This window comes from Ursus arctos, chromosome X, assembly GCF_023065955.2.
Source record: "Ursus arctos isolate Adak ecotype North America chromosome X, UrsArc2.0, whole genome shotgun sequence".
Lineage (NCBI taxonomy): Eukaryota > Metazoa > Chordata > Mammalia > Carnivora > Ursidae > Ursus > Ursus arctos.
Genome location: NC_079873.1, coordinates 41,784,958 through 41,805,373, shown reverse-complemented (window position 1 = coordinate 41,805,373; position 20,416 = coordinate 41,784,958). Strand labels below are relative to the sequence as shown.

The 20,416-nt window shown below is 40.5% G+C and overlaps 1 protein-coding gene across 1 annotated transcript in view; it reads left to right on the top strand.

Moving 5' to 3' along the window:
- Positions 1–20,416, top strand: part of DGKK (diacylglycerol kinase kappa) — a 174,727-nt gene that overhangs the window by 26,496 nt on the left and 127,815 nt on the right. The window contains exons 2-4 of the mRNA XM_026513437.4: positions 15,769–15,879; positions 17,667–17,747; positions 19,680–19,784. Of these exons, the coding sequence (XP_026369222.2) occupies positions 15,769–15,879; positions 17,667–17,747; positions 19,680–19,784 (297 nt within the window). The remainder of the gene's footprint in view (positions 1–15,768; positions 15,880–17,666; positions 17,748–19,679; positions 19,785–20,416) is intronic.

Here is a 20,416-nt window from a genome sequence, read left to right as displayed (position 1 = left end):
AAGGTTTATACCTAAGCTGATACATACCTACATACATATTCTGAAAAAAAAGCACATGTAAGTGGCAGTAATATAAACTGAACAGAATCTGTAAAACACTTTGATGTTCTTAAATGGTATTGAGAAAATATGACATTTCATCACACCTAAACTTGGAGAAGGAAAAGCACTCTAAGTGTACCTGTTGAAGCAATGAGTTATGAAGATGATATCCTACATCCTCATTGCCTTTGTAGGATGCTGAAAGGATAAATCAGGCAGAGTGTAGAAAATATTGTAAGCTTCATTGAAAATGTATGCTTGATGTTTTTTTCCTCATACAGTAAAAGGTTTTACACACTGAATTCTGTCTTCCTGATACCCTTCACTGACATCTTTTCCTCTACCATTTTTCTCTTTGATTCTCCTATCCACTCACTCCAGAACCACCTTCTTTCATCCAAATATCCATATACCCACCCTTGTTTCAAGCTGTCATCAACATGTCCTCTTACCTCTGAACATGCATTTTGAAGGTCTTGTATACGTGGGATTCAATTAGGAAATTGAGATAGACCAAAGAGCGTCCCAATCCACCTCTGAGTCCTTGAATGAGAAGATGGTATGTGCATATACTCTACATATTTGGGGGTCAGTAAGATTGTCCCCTTTCATATTTATTCAAGGTTTATGAAGTTTTCAGGTTACATTTCCCTTGTTATTTTTCATTATGTTAGGTGCTACTCCTGGCTAAAAACCATGTGATTTTAAAACATCAGTGAATAATGAGCCTGGAAAAGTCTTACCGTGCTTCCAGGTGAGAAAGACCTGGAGAAATCATAAAAAGCCCATCAGTTGGGAATGTCACAGTAGAAGTTCCACCCATCAGGAAAAGCACAGAGGTTATAGGTAGACAGAGTGTTTTCTTATAGCTGATTTCTCTACAATAACCAGAGAGAGTTCATTGGCATGGGCAATCTCTGCCTACTCTACACTCACTTCTCAGCATTAAAAGTGCTCTTAGTTTTCCACTCGTCTCATGGTGGTTGAGCAAATCTCTAGTTGCTCCTGTAGAATTGAAAGTTAAGTAGAACAAAATTTTCCTTTCTCTGCATCCAGGTTAAAAGGAGGAGAAGAAACTTTTAAGAAAAGTAAAGAAGAGCCATTTGGAGGGGGTAGCTTAAGTATATAGTTACAAGTATATAGCCATGAACAAGGAGATGGGTTTATTGACTATGATGTCCACTCTAACCATCTTAAGCTTTTGAAAGGTACACAGATAAAATGAGAAGATGCATTTGTTGGTTTCCATAATTGTACATTTAGACTTCCCTTGAAAGCCCAAGACACATAAATGGCAAAGTAGGGATTCGAATTTTTGCTTTAGGTTGGCAGAAGTTATGTAGCTAGCTGTAGACTTTACTGTCCAGTAAAGCCATAGGTGGTGCTAGTTGGTGTGATGACACTCTGTTTTCAGTTGTTTGTTCTGTGGGAAATGGTCTTGTGATACTTACCTTTATATCATATAACTAGTTTTGAGTTTACAAGGTCAGACCTCTAAAAGCTAGTCATTTCTTTCTACATAATTGGCTTGGAATTAGAATATGCTCTCAGAATAGATTGCCACCAGGTAAATGGAGGTACCTTAGTTATGGCAGATTATAGCAGCTCTTGAAACTGTATTTCCCATAGTTGTGGTTAATGGAATATGACAGAAGAGGATGTTTTCAACTCAGTCATCCTTTTGGTCCTTCAAAAATTGCCTTGCTGTTTCAATGTAAACATTAGAGAAGATTAGATGTGAAATGTCTATGGGCTAAATTTAAAGAGATAAACACTTGGGTTCACTAATCCTAGCTGTTCTAATCACCACTTGTTTCCACACTGGTTTCTCTTCCAGACTTGAGTAGAACATTTCTCTTAACTTACCTTAAATCTTCATCCCTATAATCAGAAGCTCTTCTGATTCTCTAGGTTGTCTTCTGGCAGGGGGAGAAGTTCAAAAGTCCCAGCACTATGAGTATCTGTATGGGGACAGCAGGCACAAATTCCTTTACAGGCTTAAGTTTGATTTTCTATTTATAGGCTTTGTTTCCTTTCCCAGTGATCCCTGCTCTGTTACTCATGGGAGGGAGAGAGTCTGTGTGTGTGCTCACATGGACTGATCTTTAAAAATGAATAGTACCCTAACCTCTGGTAGTAAAGACCCACTGGGTTTGTAATATTAGTATGTAAATGATGCTGTCAAATTTGGGGCAAAACACTGATTTCAAATTGAACCCCCGGTATCCTGTTGCAACCACATATATACTTACACTTTGTTAAGTGTTAAGCCTTGTGTTCCAATTTAGGGATCAAAAAATATTACCACCACATCCGTAGAAGGAAAGAAGAAATAAGTATTGAATTTATACGTAGCACTTTCCTGTATTCTCTTGATCTTTATTAAGAGTTCAATGTCATTATATGAGTTTTTGCAAATGAAAATGCTGAGGTTTATAAGTTAAATTCCATGCCCAAGGACACACACCTAATAAGTGACAGAGCAAGTTTCAAATCCAGGTTTATCTGACTCCAAAATCTATACTCCTTTTTAGTATACTTAATTGGCTTTTGCCTAAATATGTGTTTGAAAATGTAAAAATCTTCACGTGTTTCCTACAGTAACAAGTGGCTTTTAGGAGCCAATTAATAGGAACATTCAAGAATACCCTTTCTCGTTGTTCTCTCCAGGTGTCTTTTTCCTGCACTCAATTTCACTTTATATACATTCATCAAGTACATACCATGGGTAAGTTGTGGCACTCTGGGCACCGTGCTGGTCAGTTACAACTCAGCCTTATTTGTGATTTACCAAGAGTTTTGTGCTGCGGTTTGTTGCCTTTCTGACCTCCTCAGTTTTGAAATAATTTCTATTCCTGAGTCCAGGAGCTATCCTTGCCATCTTTAATTTGGTGGGAGGCTACTTTATGGCAACAGACCTGAGCAATATTAATAGTTTTGTCTCTTATGTCTTGGTCTTCCCATGATGAAACAATGCCAAATGTTAGCGTCTTTATCGGCAGTTCCCGGCAAAGATATGACAGCTTGGGGAAGTGACATGACTTGCTCACATAGCAGGTTACTGATGGAGTCCAAACTCCATGGAATTCAGAGTCCATTATGCCCACTGTCTCTCCCAGGTGCTATATTGTTGCCCATATCACTCCTATGTACAAATGTTTCTCTGAAAACTCCCAACCTGGATCATTCAGATCTCTTGTGGTTTTGGAAACTATACTCTCTCTCACCTCAAATCAACCCTTACTTTCCAGGAAAGAGAGGCAATGCGTACAGTATAATGAGTAGAAATGTGTCTAGGCTTTGGAATCAGACAGATTTGGGTTGACAGTCATCCCGTTTGTAAATATGTTTGATCTTCGAGAAGTTGTTGACCATTCTGAGTTTCAGTGCCTTATCTGTAATATGAAGCCAGTAATACTTACCTGGAAGTTCTGTTATATTAGTACTAATGTATATAATATGACTAGCAGGATGCCAAGCCAGAATGGACACTTCAGAAAAGGTGTGGATATCAGAATTGTGTCTGTAATAAGATACTTAGGAATAAACTCAACCAAAAAGGTAAAAGACCTGTACACTGAAACTAAAAAACACTGATGAATGTGATTGAAGACAACACAACCAAATGGAAATGATATTCCATGCTCATGGATTGGGAAAGCAAATATTGTTAAAATGTCCATACCACCCAAAGCAACCTACAGATTTAACAAGTACATTACTTTTTATGATATGTATGAAGAGATGAAGGGGCAAGAGGGATTAGCTGTGTCTTCACATTTCTCTGTGTATCAATTTTGGTATTTGTTTATTGCTATTAGTCTGTTTCACACTGGACTCCCCCCGCCACTTCCCCTGCTCCTCCCCTTTCTTAAGCAATCTGGTTTGTTAGGCCCTGTTTCCAATTAAAGGTCAGTCCCCTCACCCTCCCAGAGGACAATTTTGCCTACTGTTTATTTTTTGTGGGATTCAGGTCTAGCTGTCCCCCAGATCTTAGCAAATAACCCTTCTCTTCCCATTTTAGTCAGTGCTGCATTCTCCCCAGCAACTCTGAGCAGAGAGCTGCACACATTGATTAGGACACAATCTCAGAGCTAATGAAATGGTGGCTAAGAGATGGCTCCAAGACCAGTGAGAATCCTATGCATCATTGGTGGGAAAACAAGCATCTTTTGTCATGTACAAGTCCTTGAATGATCGCTGCCATCCCCAGCCGCTCCTCCAATATAACACGCTCATCTTATTCTTATTTCTTTTCTATCCCTCTCTTCCTCACCCTTTCCAGGCCTGCCAGCTTGAGTTATAAGACCACTGATCTCAGCCTTTCTCTCTCACTTTCCCTCTCCCTTAGTGCATTTGTACTTTTCTGGATAGGCTATCAAGAGTTGAGCAGCACAAAATCCAGATGGTAACAGTCAGCCTTGCTCTAAGCCCTGGCCAGTGGGTGTTAGAATTTGATTACTGTAGTTAGTAGCCATTTAGAAGTTGAGCAGTCTTAATCCCTTAAATATAGCCTGGTTAGAGATGGGGGTGTAGTTTTACCAGATGTTTGTCTGCAGGGAGAAGTTGGAAAGGGATGCAGATCTGGTTGGTGTTTCAACAGGGAAATAAACGAAGGTCCAAAACTATGAGAAGGGTACTGGGAGGTCGTAGGGTAAAGCATCTGAACAGGCTGTGGCAAGTGGCTCCTGGGAGGAGGAGGCAGAAGTAACAGTGGCGCTCTTTTCTAGTAAGATCCTTATAGAATGTTTTTGTGTGGTAGTTGTATGGCCAAGTTAATTTTTTAATTATTGCTACCAGGAGCTGTTCAGGTCGGAGACGAATTTCCCCTTGGGCCCAGGTGACGGTAGAGAGTTACACTGCAGGATGGAAGAAAAGGGATGAGAAGGGGAAATTAGACTTTGAAAATACAGACGACTAATTAAAATTATATCAAATAACACCAAAAACAGAAAATGTAGAGATACAGTGAAAAGAGCCTTGTACTGGAAGTTAGGAGGCTAGTTTACCACATAGTGACCTTGGGCAAGGTACTTACTTCCTTCCTTGGGTCACAGTGTTCTTCATTGGAAAACAGCCAGTAGTATTATCTACCTCGCCTACCTCAGGGTTGTCTTCAAAGTCAAATGAGAATCTTCAAGATCTTTATAGCTGATAAAGTGCTGTGTAAATTAAACAATTATTATTACTTTAATTACTTCAGCATTTCATATTAAAAACAAAACCAAAACTGAACAGAATAGCTGTGATTCACACCACGAATCTCCCCCCATATCCTGTCTCCTTTTGTCAAATGACATAGAATAGGGTATAACTTGCAAAGGGACCTGTGATTTAAACCGTTTCTTTTCTTTCACTGAGGGAATAACTGGTTTTCCATGTCCTGTAAAACTCCAAGAGAGATGTTTATCTCTGCCATTTATTAACCTACTAGGGAAATTTGCCCAAGCCCCGTTTTCTCCATCTATAAAACAAGGATTGTTACAGCACCTACCTTTTAGGGTTGTTGCTGGGATCAAATGAGATAACCCATGTAACATGATTTTACAGTGCTTCCCACATAGTAAAGGCTCACCAACTGTTAGCAATTCACATTATTATTACCATTATTATTATTATTATTATTATTATTACTACTACTACCACCACTGCTAAGGAATCTTGTCCCTTGTGGCCTTCTTCGGCACAGCTTTTCAGCTTTGTTACCTGGCCAGGAATTCCTCTGGAACCAAAGCCCACAACATAATATCTTCCTTGACAAATTAGTGTCTCCTCAAATCACAGCTCTCCCCTCCCGTCTCCCTCCATGTTTGGTAGGCTTTCAAATTACCATTGCCTCCAGGTGAGGCAATTTTGCTCAGCCAGAGTCCTCTGCTCAGAGGCAGCTAAGGTATCCACAGGTTTGGGGCTGGATGAAGTCTCCCATGGATCTGTCTCTTACCCTACCCTGAAGTCAATCCCACCCCTGAAGTCCTTTTTCCTGCTCTCACCTATCACTGGTGGGGCAAAGTGGACAAGGCGCGCGCACACACACACACACACACACACACACACACACACACATACCCAACATGCACACATGCCTCCCATTCCCCCACGCACAGAAGCACTAATGAATTAATGAATTTCATCTTCCCTAGACCACTACTGCTGTAAGAAGCAAGCAGAACCAACTGGTTCTAGCATCCATTTCTGTCTACCAACCTCATGATTTTTGTCAACATCACTTTATAAAGCTGAGAAAAAATAGAAATGAAAGCTCACACATCCCCTCTATTATCTAACCACTTCATCCCAAGACGACCTTCTTTTTTTCTTTTAAGAAACAATTATCTTATTTTTTAAAGATTTTATTTATTTATTTATTTGAGAGAGAGAGAGACAGCCAGCGAGAGAGGGAACACAAGCAGGGGGAGTGGGAGAGGAAGAAGCAGGCTCCCAGCAGAGGAGCCCGATGTGCGGCTCGATCCCATAATGCCAGGATCACGCCCAGAGCCGAAGGCAGATGCTTAATGACTGCGCTACCCAGGCGCCCCCCAAGACGACCTTCTAGTAAATGTATTCTTAGGTCCTGTGCATGCCTTCAGATAGCTGTCTACATGGGGCCAGTTTGCCAATAAGGCAATCTGCCCAACTCCCCAACTACATGGTTAGGTAATATGGGCTTATCACACCCACATTATGAGAGACATTTGAAGCCATGACTGGAAAGAGACAGGTATTTTTAATAAAGACCAAAGCACGGAAAGCATCTATTGAGTCTTCAGTGCTTTGTTCTTTGAGTGAGTTGTAGCCAAATGAGCTACATAGTTGTATGTTTGCAAGGTTCCTTTGGCACTAGGTTGCAAGCATTTTAAAATACCTCTAAAGGCTAAAGTCCCCAGCTTTAAGAGCTTCTAGGTATGGTATAGCATGTTGTTACAAAGTATAGAAATATGCAAAATTTAGAATTATGATATTTCAGGCACCTCTCCAAAGGATTGTGATTTTTTTCTCCCCATTTGTGAATCATTTGCTGTACATGGTCTACTCCAGCTAAATTAGTGGGGAATCTGCAGACATTACCAACCCATGGCTTTTCTTATTGGGTGAAATAATGGCCCCTATTGGGTGAAGACGTGGACTAAAGTGATTCCCAGGTTAGGCCTGACACCCAAGCAAGAACATGGTGACCATCTTGTAGATGCTTGGTATTTGGAGGGGACAGGCAGTAGAGTCAAATAGACCCAGGTTACTATGACTTGAACTAGTCACTTAACCTCTCTCTAAGCCTCAACTTCCCCACCTCCCTTACAGGACTGTTACTGTGGGCATTAAATGAGATAATGCATGTAAACCAAGGGCTAATAGCAGGTATTTGTCAGCCAAAAACAGCTCTCCTTCTCTGGAGGGGGATGGTTGAAGAGAAACTTAGAGAAGAAATCACTGCCTTGGCTGCTTCAATGAGGACATCACCAGAGTCAGAACAGGAACCACTGGTCTCATAGGAGGTGGTTAGGATATCATGTGGCTTGGTGGTGGGATCCCAGAGTGGAAGCAGCAGGGGAGGTGTGTCCCCAAGAAGAAACACCCACAGAAGAACATATCCATCTTTGGTAGCTGATGGTCAGGTGAGAGGGTAGAGAATAAGGCAGTTGGAAGTGGTCATTCCTTTTTTTGTGGGGGGGAAGCAGTCATTCCTTATAAGTTGGTGGCAGTAGATAATCTGTGCCCTGGTCTCTGTGATCTTGGTTAACTTGAAGACCAGGGTACAAAATTCTCTGATATCTTTCATTTAGGGACCTTGTGTGATCACTGAACTTCCTTTTCTAACCATTAGCAACTGTGCTGTAGCAACAGGAGTCTTCCACTAAGCTCCCACTCACACCATTCCTTTCACTGGATTTCCTGCTTCTAAGCTTTTGATTCTCCCAAGGCTCAAAAACAATCTTTTCCCTAGTCGACACCTTTAGTCTTCCCTGCATTTGCAGAGGAAGGCCAACCTTCTGCCTTACCATAAGCCACTTTTCTCCCCAAACTTCCAAAGCTCTGATCCAACCTTTCCTCTTGATCCAGCTCTTAGAGTCAAGCTATCTCCCTGCTGGTCTCCTAGCATCCCTTTCCATGTTATCCTGCTAGAGCCCCCAAAACTATGCACGTGTTCCAGGAGGCACTTCCAATACAGAACAAACTCAATGGCTGTGGTTATAGGGCACCTTCGCTCCCACTAAAGTCAATGAAGATTCCCCACACTACTAAAATAGAGTGGCCTGAAGCCCCAGTCCTGGTCCTGCCACTAATTTTCTGTTGGACTTGCGTAAGTACAGTCCCTCTTAGGGCCTTATTTTCATCATCTCTAACAGGGTAAGGAGGGAGAAGATTAGTCATTGCTAAGGTCAAGGTTAGCTCTGAAAATTAAAAGGCAATTTTGTGGCAAGAGCACAGACTTTGAACTACATACACCCCATCTTCATATCCCCACCCTCAGCTAAGTTGTTGGTTCCTTACAGCAGTGAAATAGCATGTTCAAGTCTGCACAGTTGAATGCAGCAAAACCAGCATTCAAATCTGCGTGTAGGTCTGGGAGGGCTCAGCTGAGCTCTTCCCCCTTCCTGGCTGCTGCTGGTCCCAGGGCAATTATCAAGAGCCAGGTTACTGTTTTCTGCACTTTGTCAGCCTGGGTCCAAATTACTCACCTCCTCCCCAACCCCCAAGCAATTAGTGGTCCTTACCCTTCCTAGGAAACTCCAATAATTGAAAAAGGAAAGGGAGAGAGAGCAGAGAGATTTGAGAAGACATATGTGTTTAGGCTTTATGGTCCTAGTAGACTAATTTTAAAGTTACCAACACTTGATATTTATCTTATCAATGTACTCACACCAGTGCAAAATGACATGTATATACAGAAAGTCACTGCAGTGTTGTTTGTAATAGAATAAGATTTTAAACCACTTCCACCAACAGGAGACTATTTAAGTAAATCACATTACATCCATATAGTGGAATGCTATGCAGTTATAAAAAGAAATGAGGCAGCTCCATATGTACTAATGTTGAAAGGACTCCATGATAAATTAGGCATAGAAAATGAGAAACATAACACTGTATACGTGAATGCAAAATAATATGTGTATGTATGTTTGTGCATGTGTGTAAAATATCTTTTGAATGGTATGTGAGGAGCTGGTTAAGGTTTTTGGCTACTCAGAAAAAAATATAGCACCATTCTCAACTTTATTTTATTTCACTAATAGAGAACAGGGACATGGATGATCACCTACAGTTCTTCCTCAGCACAGGAAGTGGTGTGAGGGATTTCCAGCTATAGTCCCTGCAGACCTGAGCAGTAGAAAGATCTGACTCCTCAGTGTTAGGGTGACCAACAGATCTTGGTTTTCCCATGACTCTCCTGGTTTTAGCAATTGAAAACTGGGACAATTGATCACCTTTACCTTCTTCTGCTGCAGCCTGTAGCCAGCCAGGGTTGCTAGTGCCAAGAGGAAATCTCCCCATAGTGGGGTGAACAAAACTGTGGCACAAGCCCCTGCCTCCACCATCCAGAAGGGACTCACACTTATAGAGTGGCAGGCACATGTTCTGTGAGATAGCCTCATCTAACAAGACAAGGAAATTGAAGCTCAGAGAGGTTAAGTGATTTGCCCAAGGTCACACAGCTAGTAAATGCTGGAGCCAGTCTGTCTGACTCCTGCCATGTCAACAGGACTCTGGGGAATGTAAAGCTTTCAGTGAAACATCAGGTCTGGCCTTGTTTAAAGCCTAAAGCACCCAGAGTTGCATTTTAACCAAATCAAACATTGTTGCTCTGAATCAACTTTGGCAGGCCATTTTGGGAAATGGCTTTCTTCCCATCACCTCCACCCCCAAAGCAAAGAGAAGAGATGTTCCAGGTTTTTAGACTGAAGGAGCCATAGAGATGAAACTAGCTTCCCCAGCTGTGCTCATAGTAGGAGTCCAGTTCTCACTTGAAGAGTGATAACCTACTCATCCCCCAACTTAATCCACCTCCGTCCCAAGATCAGCATGAGAAAGTAAAACAGAAGAGCAGCCAGCTAATAACAGGTAGTGGTACGTGTCATGATGCTTGCCTACTCTTTGATTGGCTGGGGGTGGAATTCAATTTGGCTATGTAATAAGAGCTCCTTTTTCTAGGAAAGAGTAAAAAAAAAAAAGCGTAAAGCCTCACCCATCAAAAACCCACTGAGCCACAGAAAAACAGACGTAGCAGATAGTCACAGCTTTGGGAGGAGCATAGAAAAAGGTCACAGCAGCAGCTGTACTTGCCCTTTCTCAATTAAGCAGCAGGCAGGTGTTAATTATATATAGGACACTGGGCTGCTTTATAGACCCTGTTGAGATATTTTATAGAAGATATTTAATAAATATGGGGCAAGGGAAATGCTTACCCTCACTGCTGGCAATTAATTTGTACATGCTGAGTTGTGGAGCATCAAGGAGAGAGATCATCTGTGCCAGGATGCAAGAGTTTCTGGGAATAATGGAGATTGGCTTATCAAAGAAGACCTGAAAGGAAACTGAAGCAGAGCTTTCCAAAGCGCTAGCTTCCTCTGCAAGGGCTGCTACAGTTTAGGCAAAGACATTTTGTGTGAACCTGAATTACCTATGCTTTGATAAGTCCTGCATTCTTGGATTTGAATGAAGCTGATCCATCTCTGTGGTACCTGAACTCAACACCACACTCACTCCCACTACAGAACAGCCAACCTTGAGAGTTTAAGAGTAGACACTGCAGTGTTTCTGTTTTAATGTCAGATAGAACTGGCAGGAAGGAGTAGGAGGCTTACCTGCAGTATGTTCTGGTTTAAGAAGCATCAGGTGGGGGGCGCCTGGGTTGCTCAGTCGTTAAGCGTCTGCGTTCGGCTCAGGGCATGATCCCGGCGTTCTGGGATCGAGCCCCACATCGGGCTCCTCTGCTGGAAGCCTGCTTCTTCCTCTCCCACTCCCCCTGCTTGTGTTCCCTCTCTCGTTGGCTGTCTCTATCTCTGTCAAATAAATACATAAAATCTTAAAAAAAAAAAAAAAAGAAAGAAGCATCAGGTGGGTCACATGGCATTTCAGTATGTACAAGGATCCTATGACCCTTCCTAACTTCTCCCTATCTGCAGCATCAAAACATTGCCACAGAAGTGTGGCAGCTTGAACCAAAAGGATTACGGGTGTGCTCCATTTTATGAAATAGTTGTATGCCTGTAACGGTGGCCACCAAGAAAAATTTCACATATGGAATCCTACTTCTCATTGCCTTTCATAGTAACATTAGAGATGCATTATTCTGACAAATATTTTCACCCCAAGACGCTGCAAAATCTCAGAAATGCAAAACAAACATTGACAATCTTATTTGAGAGGAAAAATTTCAAGCATCTCGATAATGTCTTAGAAATAAAAATATATGGACAAGCCACTTAAACTGAAGTTCAGGTTATCTTTCATAGGGCAGAATTGAGTTAGATGCCTTCACTATCTACTTCAAAGAGCTGCTGAGAAGATTCAATAACAAAAGTAAAAGCACTTCATCAATCCAAAGTGCTGTATTCATGTGAATTCTCATTACTCTTCTAGTCAATCCTGGACACTTTTAAAAAGACAGGAGAACTCCCCTCTTGCCCACTATGGATTACCATTTGCCTCTTAGAGGGAAGCTTATTAACAGTTTTAGTACTGAGTATTCAGAGCTATTCACAGAACAGCTTTGAATTCTTAGATATCTATGATCTTGTCTTCAGGACAAAGTTTTGGAGATTAGTGTGTTCACTCTGTGGTGTGCATACTAATTAATCAGTTACTCCCCATTTTCTTGTCACGGGCAGAGTGGTGCAAAGAGCATAGAGCCCACCAGCATTTTGTAATTGTGGTTGCTCGAGCAAAGCAACAGAAAACACCCAAGCCTCAGATTAACCTTCTGGAAATTGGAGGTACCACTGCATGGTTGTGGTGGAGGATAATGAGATGATGTTATCTGCAAGCTGCCAGGAACTGGGAAACAGTGTACAAATCCTCTCATGGGATACAAGGGCTCTTCTTCCAAAGCCTCCCTTTGCAGGGTGTGTGTGTGTGTGTGTGTGTGTGTGTGTGTTCCTTCCAGTTTTTGTCTCACATCCTTGTTAGGTTTAGAGGCCTTGAGCAGGTAAAGGTTTGTTTGCATGCACATGTTTTATTGACTTGAGACAACCTGTTGATTGAGTGATTTTTAGCTTCTGCTTGTTCAAATTGGGGCGGGTTATTAAGTTTTAAATAAAAAGTGGTTTATTTAAAAACAGGGGGATTGGGTTAATAGGTAAGTTTCTCCCAAAGGTGGACAGAGTTGAAAAGGAAAGGAACTGCAGGAACTTCACCTTTTTCCAACCCAGATTTTGATATTTATAGAAGTTCAGAGTTGATGATATAGAGTCTGTGTTTAGAACTTAAGAAACTCTTTTATGGCCTTCTAACTTTCCTACCTACTATACATAAATCACATCAACATTTATCTGCTCCCAACATGGTAATATATATCTCATACGCAGGATCCTAACTCACAAACTAAATTCATACACTGCAATCTCCTCTGACACTAGAAATACCCACCACTTAATTCACTTTGTCCTCTAGAGAAAGTGACAATAGTTATAGTTCAGAAATTACAGACTGGTTGCTCTGGGTGGACTTTGGCCTGAATACATGTTTTGTTTGGCACTCACAATTTTTTTAAAAACTTACTAGTTAGCAACTTAGTTGCTAGCATTTCAAATTTACAAAACTTCACACAGATTTTAGCTTATATTGCCAGCTTGTCTTGAAAAATGGAATGAGCTGGTAACACTGGTCAGCATTCAGTCATAATAATCACCCAGAATTTAGTAGCAACAGATCTTGGTTTCTCCAGTTCCCCTACTAGGTCTTGATGAGCCTTTTGTTACCATCCAGCCTTCTATGGATCTAGACTAGATAGCCCTGTACTTAAAGCTGTGCATTCAAAGTGACCAGTTTAATACTATGGGACAGAGAGGTGATCATTGTGATTTGGCTGGTGTACCCAATGACATGATATATGAGTAGATAGCCACTGTCTTGGTGGAACCCCTCATTTGAATCAGAAGGTAAACATTTGGAGCAATAAGCATGAAGCCTCCAAGGCTCTTTCAAATAATTCCCCGAGCCCACATAACTTTGTGTCTCTCTACATGAATTATCAGTCCCTCCTCCTCTACTCCCACTATCCTCATCTTTGAGGCAGGGAATGTGCCTGCAATTTCTTCAGCTACCCCAAAGCACCCTGCCAAATGTGGAGTCGTCCATAGTAGAAGCTCAGAGAATATGAATGAAGCACTCTATCCAATGATACATGTACCACAAAGTCTTTTTCCCCCCTTTTTCTTGGCTATGACAAATGCTAGGTTCATGGAATGAGAAATGAAGGTTTTGATGACTTGTTGTGTTCTCAGATTAATAGATTAATTAATTAATCAATTAATCAGTTCACTGTGTCCTTGGATGGATAACAGGATGTCATTAATTAGCAAGGCACAGGTAAGAGAAGAAAAGAGAACATTTCTTTAGTACCAGGAAGGGGAATTAAAGAGTGATTATTACTAAGAGTTGATGGAAGGAAGCAGCTAGGGAGAAGAGGCTGAATTCTACTTATTTCAATGTTCCAAATCACCAGGGTCTGAGAATTTTCTGAAGGCCAGAAAGCCCAGAGTTCTGAGAATCTTCTGGAGGAACAAATCCCCCTCCTCATTTCTCATTACTACCTCATCCCATCATGCCATCCCTGAAAGGAACAGAAAGAGAAGAGAGCTAGGTATGGCAGTAGCAGTGAGAAGAAAGTTGAAGTTAAGGGAGGCTTTAAAGAGGTGAAGGGAAGCTCTAAACTGAAAATGGAGGGAAGGGAAAAGTATCCACCCCAAAACTGTAAAATGAGCTATTACAGGGAACACTGTATATGACAAAAATAAGAACAGTATGAGAAGCATTTAATAATCGACAGAGTAGAATAACTTGAGAAAGGGGCAGAAATAATGGCCGTGGCTTCAGTGGTTGGAGCAGTTAAAAATTTTGAACTTTAGTCTTTAGCAGAAAGGGATAATATGACTGCTTAGGTATCATGAAGACTTAGTGTGGAAGAATATATGGCACAGAGGTGAGGAAGTTAGGATACAGAAAATTAAATACCATCATTGAAAGTATATACTGTAAGCCACCAGACCAGAGAAAGGAAAGACTGATGGAACTGCAATGCTTAGAAAAGTTGTTTTCTCATTGGTGACTCAGTTTCAACAATTTAAATATAATTTCTCACTCTACCTGCCAGCTTTCCCCTTCCCACAAGATCTTACTGTTCACTTTGTCTTGAATCTTTCACACCATTCTTTTGTAAGCATCTCAAGGGTATTATAATAACCTTGAAACTCCCATAAATTATCAAGAGGACTCAGATGAACTTTCCTCATGAACTGACTTTACAATTGACATACAGAGGTTCTATTAATACTATCTTATTGGTTAGAGAATTGAACAAAGAGTGTAATAGATGTGTGTATATTTGGGAGAACAGGGGTAGCAAAGCATTGCTTAGATCAGGGTCCCAAGTTCAAATGCCGGGTAGAGTCAGACACCCCAATCTGAAGGGAGCAGCTGCTACTCTGGTCCAGCAGATTGTTGCCATGTGAGAATATAGGTTCACATTGTTACCATATTTTCTGTTGTGTTTTTTGGTTTGTTTGTTTGTTTGTTTGTTAGGAAACAGGAAACTTGAATTTTCTATGAAATCTTCTGTCTTTTAAATACTATCAACCAATTAAAAATGGGAAAACACTAGGTAGGCCAAGCAAAACACTTCTACAACCACTCAGTGGTGAATTCTAATTTAGATTATGGATGGAGTTCATGGTAGAGCCTTGGTTTGGTGACTTAAACCAACTCTGGCTCTTTGTCCATTCAGTATGGGTTTGGTTCCAGCTTTGTGGATGTGAATATTTCTCCCAAATGGCAATCTTGTGTGTTGGCTTATATCCTATAAATGCAACTAGGAACTTCCTCAAGGTAAAAATAGTAAATAGATTCTATGCTTGGTTAGAGTCAGTCTGTTCAATAAGTAAGCGAAAAAGTGACCAGACTATGAGACACATAAAGAAAATAATCAGAAGGTAGTCCTTTTCGGTACCTTTTTCTCTCTGTCACCAGATCATAAATCTCTTAAAGGTCATGGTAAAGACTTTGGATTTGGTTTTTAAAATGTTAGGAAGCTATTGGAGTCTCATGAGCAGGGAAGGGATGTAATCCACCTTAATATTCTAAAAGGAACATTTCTAAAACTGATAGGAATGGTCTAGAGCTACAACCTGGGGCCTTCCAGAAAACCTGCCATTGCTGAAGGCAGCCTTTTCCCCTATTAATTATCCTCTCCTAGGAATGTTGTTATTATATTTTTGTGTTTATGTCCCTCCCCCCACCCCCTACCACCAGTGGAGATATTCTCCATGGTTCTTGGGCCAAATATCCTAAGGAACTTAGAGCCTATATCATCCTGAATGTATTTTCCAAGGTTAACCAACTCCTTTTCTGACTGAACTAACTTTCTTGTTTTTTTGTCTGGCTTTCAGGCCATTTCTCAGATATGTGACAGAGATAGAGCCTTCCAAATACCTGATATTCTTAACTGAGAGAACAAGTGATATGGTCTTGCAAATTCATCTAATTACTCAACATTATGCTTTTATCTTTCAGAAAATACTGAAGGAAGGACCTCTGCTGAAGAACTGTAATTCCTTCAAGAGATGGAAACTTAGGTATTTTCTGGTTCGAGGACAAAGGCTCTGTTTTGCACACCATCCCGCGGTAAGAAAATATATAGGATATATAGAATACTTATTCTGTAGAATATCTATATAATCTTGTCATTTGGGTGAGTGGGTTGGGGTTGCCAGGGAATGTTTTGTGAGGGAAAATAGGCTAATAGGTAAAGCCATATTGGCAAACATCAAGGTAGAAGTTGAGATCTTCTATTTTTCCTTTAACTTGTCCTTTTGGGCCAAATGGGGGACACTTTGCTCTCCCTTCCCTATTCTCTCTCCCTTACCTTTTATAGATTCCTCAATTAGCTTCTACATCAGAACCAACTACACAATTTGTGGTGCCCAGTACAAAATGAAAATGCAGGGCCCCTTATTTAAAAAAGCAAGGAAAAAATGTCATTAAAGACATTAAAATATAATGAAATGATTAGTCATAGCATCTTTTATTTGTTGTTTAATGTCATTCTAAGAAAAAATAAAATTTTAAATTATTAGCATTTTTGCCATTCATCTATATATTATATGATGCCAGTTTTATTTTATTTTATTTTTTTTAATAATGATTTTTTATTATATTATGTTAGTCACCATACAGTACATCCCCGGTTTTCGATGTAAATGATGCCAGTTTTAAAAGCAAATATAAAAGCATTTAACTCATATGAAAAACCACCAAAATTATATAATTCGTATTTAGTAGCTCATACACACATATGTATTTTGTTCTCACCAGTATACAAAACCAGCTCAATTGTTTTTATTTCACATCTTGAACTTATACATTCTACCAACACCCTGACTAGAAGGAAAAGGAATTATGGGCTGCTCTATCTTTCCCTTTTCTTCAATGTTATCATTTTCAGCATAAATTATGGGCCAATATAGGGAAGTAACATAAGTAAGAAAGAACACAATAGGGTGCCTTGGTTGTTCATATTTCTTAGAACACTATTGCTTTTTTCTGTGTTTGAGGCAAGTTCTAGTTCCTACAGAAAGTGTGGATTCTCAGGGTTATAAGCTCCCTTACTTAATCATAGATGTAACATGCTTACCTTGTACTTGCTTTGAGTCTCATTGAACTCCCACACATCATGGGTCCACTGGAATTCTATACTAATGGGCATTATGAATGCAAATGGAGGACGGGACATGGGGTGGATATGCAGATCGTGCATATCTCCTCTGCTTATGTTCATGAACAATTGTCCCATTGTGCTTCATTTCCAAAACTTGTTCAAAGATGATATTATTAAAAATGTCAAGATTGTAACAGCAGAGCATTAAACTAAGCACATGGGGCCTTGTATGAACGCACAGCCTGCATACCAGTGAAGCCAGCCCTCTCTGTATTCATAGTACCGCTTTTCTTGCTGCTGGCTGGATATTAGCTATTATAGCCAACATATAAGGAGACACAGGCCTCAAACTGGATAGGACTAGCAACAAAGTCAAAAGCTGCCAGCTGATAAAATAGGAGCTAATAACTCCTATCTGCTCCAGTAGGCCCTTAGCTAGACCATATCCCATTATCTTCTCCAGCATAAACCCTTAGTTTTGAATATTTCTGAACCACCTAAGCCTTCCGGTAAATCCACATAAGAGTTTTAGGAAGAGTTGTGTTTTGTTTTAGTTTGGTTTGGTTTTTGTATGTCACATGATATATCAACAAAAATCATGATGCTAAATAAATCCTAGCACTTAAGTCAGACAAATGATTGGTTCATGACTGCCAAAAATGCCTATTTGTGTGTGTGTGTGTGTTTACATTTTAGTGTCTCTTAACATTATTAACCAGATGTTTTTTTCCTTCTCCCTCTTATCTCTTTCCAGTTTGCACACTTTGAAACAATTGATCTGTCTCAGGTCGCCTTGGCAGAAAGCAGCTGTAAAAATCTTTGCCATAGTTTTTGTGTAAGTAATATTGGAAATGACCGAATGGGTAGGGGTGTGAGCTAGCTGGGTAGAGGGGTTGCCATACCCATGTGTTGCCTCTTTGGAGTTCAGGTTTCCCAAGTCTCCTTTGATCCCAAAGTATGTGTGGAAATCCACTTCAAGTAGTATTGCAAATGAGTGCTGAAGATTATTCATGTAAACATTTTCTACCAACCCAGTGAGAGAGAGGGAGAAGTGATGTTCCTTATTCTCTATTCTCTGATATAAAGCTGAGCTGATTTCTGGGTGGTGGGGAGAGTGAGTATTACAAAAAATCAATCCTCCTGGTGAACATAGAACATATCAAGATAATCAAGCTATGTGACACTCCCTCCTTTGATGAGGTGGATAAGAACCTAAATCTAAAGTGAAAGCTACCTTATGCTGAGATTATTGATGAGAGCGCCTCAAAGAAAACAGAGGATTTTCAAGGGATGCATTCAAGGGTTTGGCACTGCTGAAATGTCATAAGTCTTTGCTTATTCAAGTGAATCCAGACCAGAAAGCTCACTGAAAAATAGCAAGTCTATTGGCTCAGGAATTCTCCTTCCCATCTCCCTCTAGATCTGTCTTCTCCCAGCCTCAATGGTAGGTTATGGAGACAGGGGTTCCTCTTCAGGAGGGTGATACTTAGCAGACTAAAGAGGTAGAGGTCCAATACCCCACTTCTGTGGCTGGTGCACATTCCATTCTCTTTTAAAAGTAAAGCAGTAGGATATAAGAAGGAGACCCTACTATCATTTCTCTCTCTCATTAAATCACACGGACCTAGGGTAAAGTTGAGAGTTCTGTTGACCCAGTCACAAAAATCTCAACCTTTGGGTGATGAGCATATAGGCTAATGTTTTTCATCTTCATTCTACAAAGAAGTCCCAAGGACTAGAATGCCCCTTAGCCTAATTAAAACACAGAGGCACCATTGATGAGCCCCACACACGAATGGGTTTGGACCAAAGGTGTGGCTGTTATCATAATTCCCTCTAGATTCTATTCCCATCTATCACAGAATCATGCTGTGCTACATGCAAAATGAGAAGAAAATTGTTTGTTGGTGTAGTGAGTTCTAGTTCCAAGATTTGGGGGGCTCATAGTAAAGGCAAGTAGGACCATTGAAACAATCACTGATGCTGTAGCCATCTGTGTCCCTCCTGCCTTCTGGGAAAAGACCAAGTCCTGACCATGGTCTACCTCTGCTAGAGCCTCAACATGGCTTTCTCATTATTACTGCCAGGGTTCATACACCAACCAGGATTAAGAGACACAATGGTCAGATTCTCTTCAAGTTGTCCTTGACTATATGCAAGAAAGAAACTGGATTTTTAGACTCTTCACTATTTTCACTCTCCCCTCAAACAGAAAGAGGCAGACCCTGCTGAAGCATATACCCTTTTACCGTTTTTAAGTAGACAAAGCAACAGTAAGTGAGTAAGATTTTCAGACAACCTCATTGGAGTAATAGATGGTGCGTAGCTTAGTGTTTAAGAACATGTATTCTGGAGCCAAAAAATCTAGATTTTAATTCTGGCTCAGCTTTCTACCTGCTAGGTGGCCCTGGGAAATTCATTAAGTTCCCTTTGCCTTGCCTTTCCTGACTATGAAATGAGAAAAATAATAATGCCCATCTCATAGGGTCATAATGAAGATTGAAATAAATATTATACATAAAGTATAATATAGCAGTGCCTGGCACATAGTAAATGCTGTAAGTGTTATTTATTACTATTATCATTATTATTATTTTGGGTAGGTATCCTAGAATTTCTGTCTTACATTTAAGTGGCTCTGGAAATTTCTGTCTTACATTTAAGAAGTGGCTTGGTAGACCTGTCTAGTCCTTGAAGAGTTCACAGGCTCTGTTTGGGGGCAAAGTTGTGGAATGTGAGCCAGCTAATAATGTGACTTTTTGTTTAGGTGATCACACCACAACGAAAAGTTACCCTGGCTGCACCCAACCGGAAAGACATGGAAGAATGGATTAACGTCATTAAAACTGTCCAACAGGGAGAAATTCGTAAGGTAAGGGAAATAGTAGAGAATTCACACAACTTTCAGAAGTAAACACTTAATTGATTGCATTAGTTAAGCCACCTTTCAAACAGGGAAATAATAAGATGGAAGTAGAGACCACGTGGTGAGGAATTATAGATGGATATAATTATAAAAAGGAGGAATTCACTTAGACATGACCTTGGTAAGTATGTGGTTTAGATAATTCTGTACACATTTACTTGATATGTAGATGTTACTGTATGCCCAATGGATGAGGCCCTCAAGATGTATGGGAGCACTGTCTTTCTCTGCTTGACTTATTTCATTTAGCATAATCTCTTCCAGTCCCATCCATGTTGCTACAAATGTTGTGTGATCGTTCTTTCTGATGGCTGAGTACTATTCCAGTGTATATATGAACCACATCTTCTTAATCCAGTCATCTGTTGAAGGGCATCTCGGCTCCTTCCACAATTTAGCTGTTGTGGACAATGCTGCTATGAACATATGGTTTCACTCATTTATGGAACATAAGAAATAGCAGGGAGATCGGTAGAAGAAGGAAGGGAAGAATGAAGAGGGGGTAAACAGAAGGGGGAATGAACCATGAGAGACTGTGGACTCTGGGAAACAACCTGAGGGCCTCAGAGGGGAGGGGT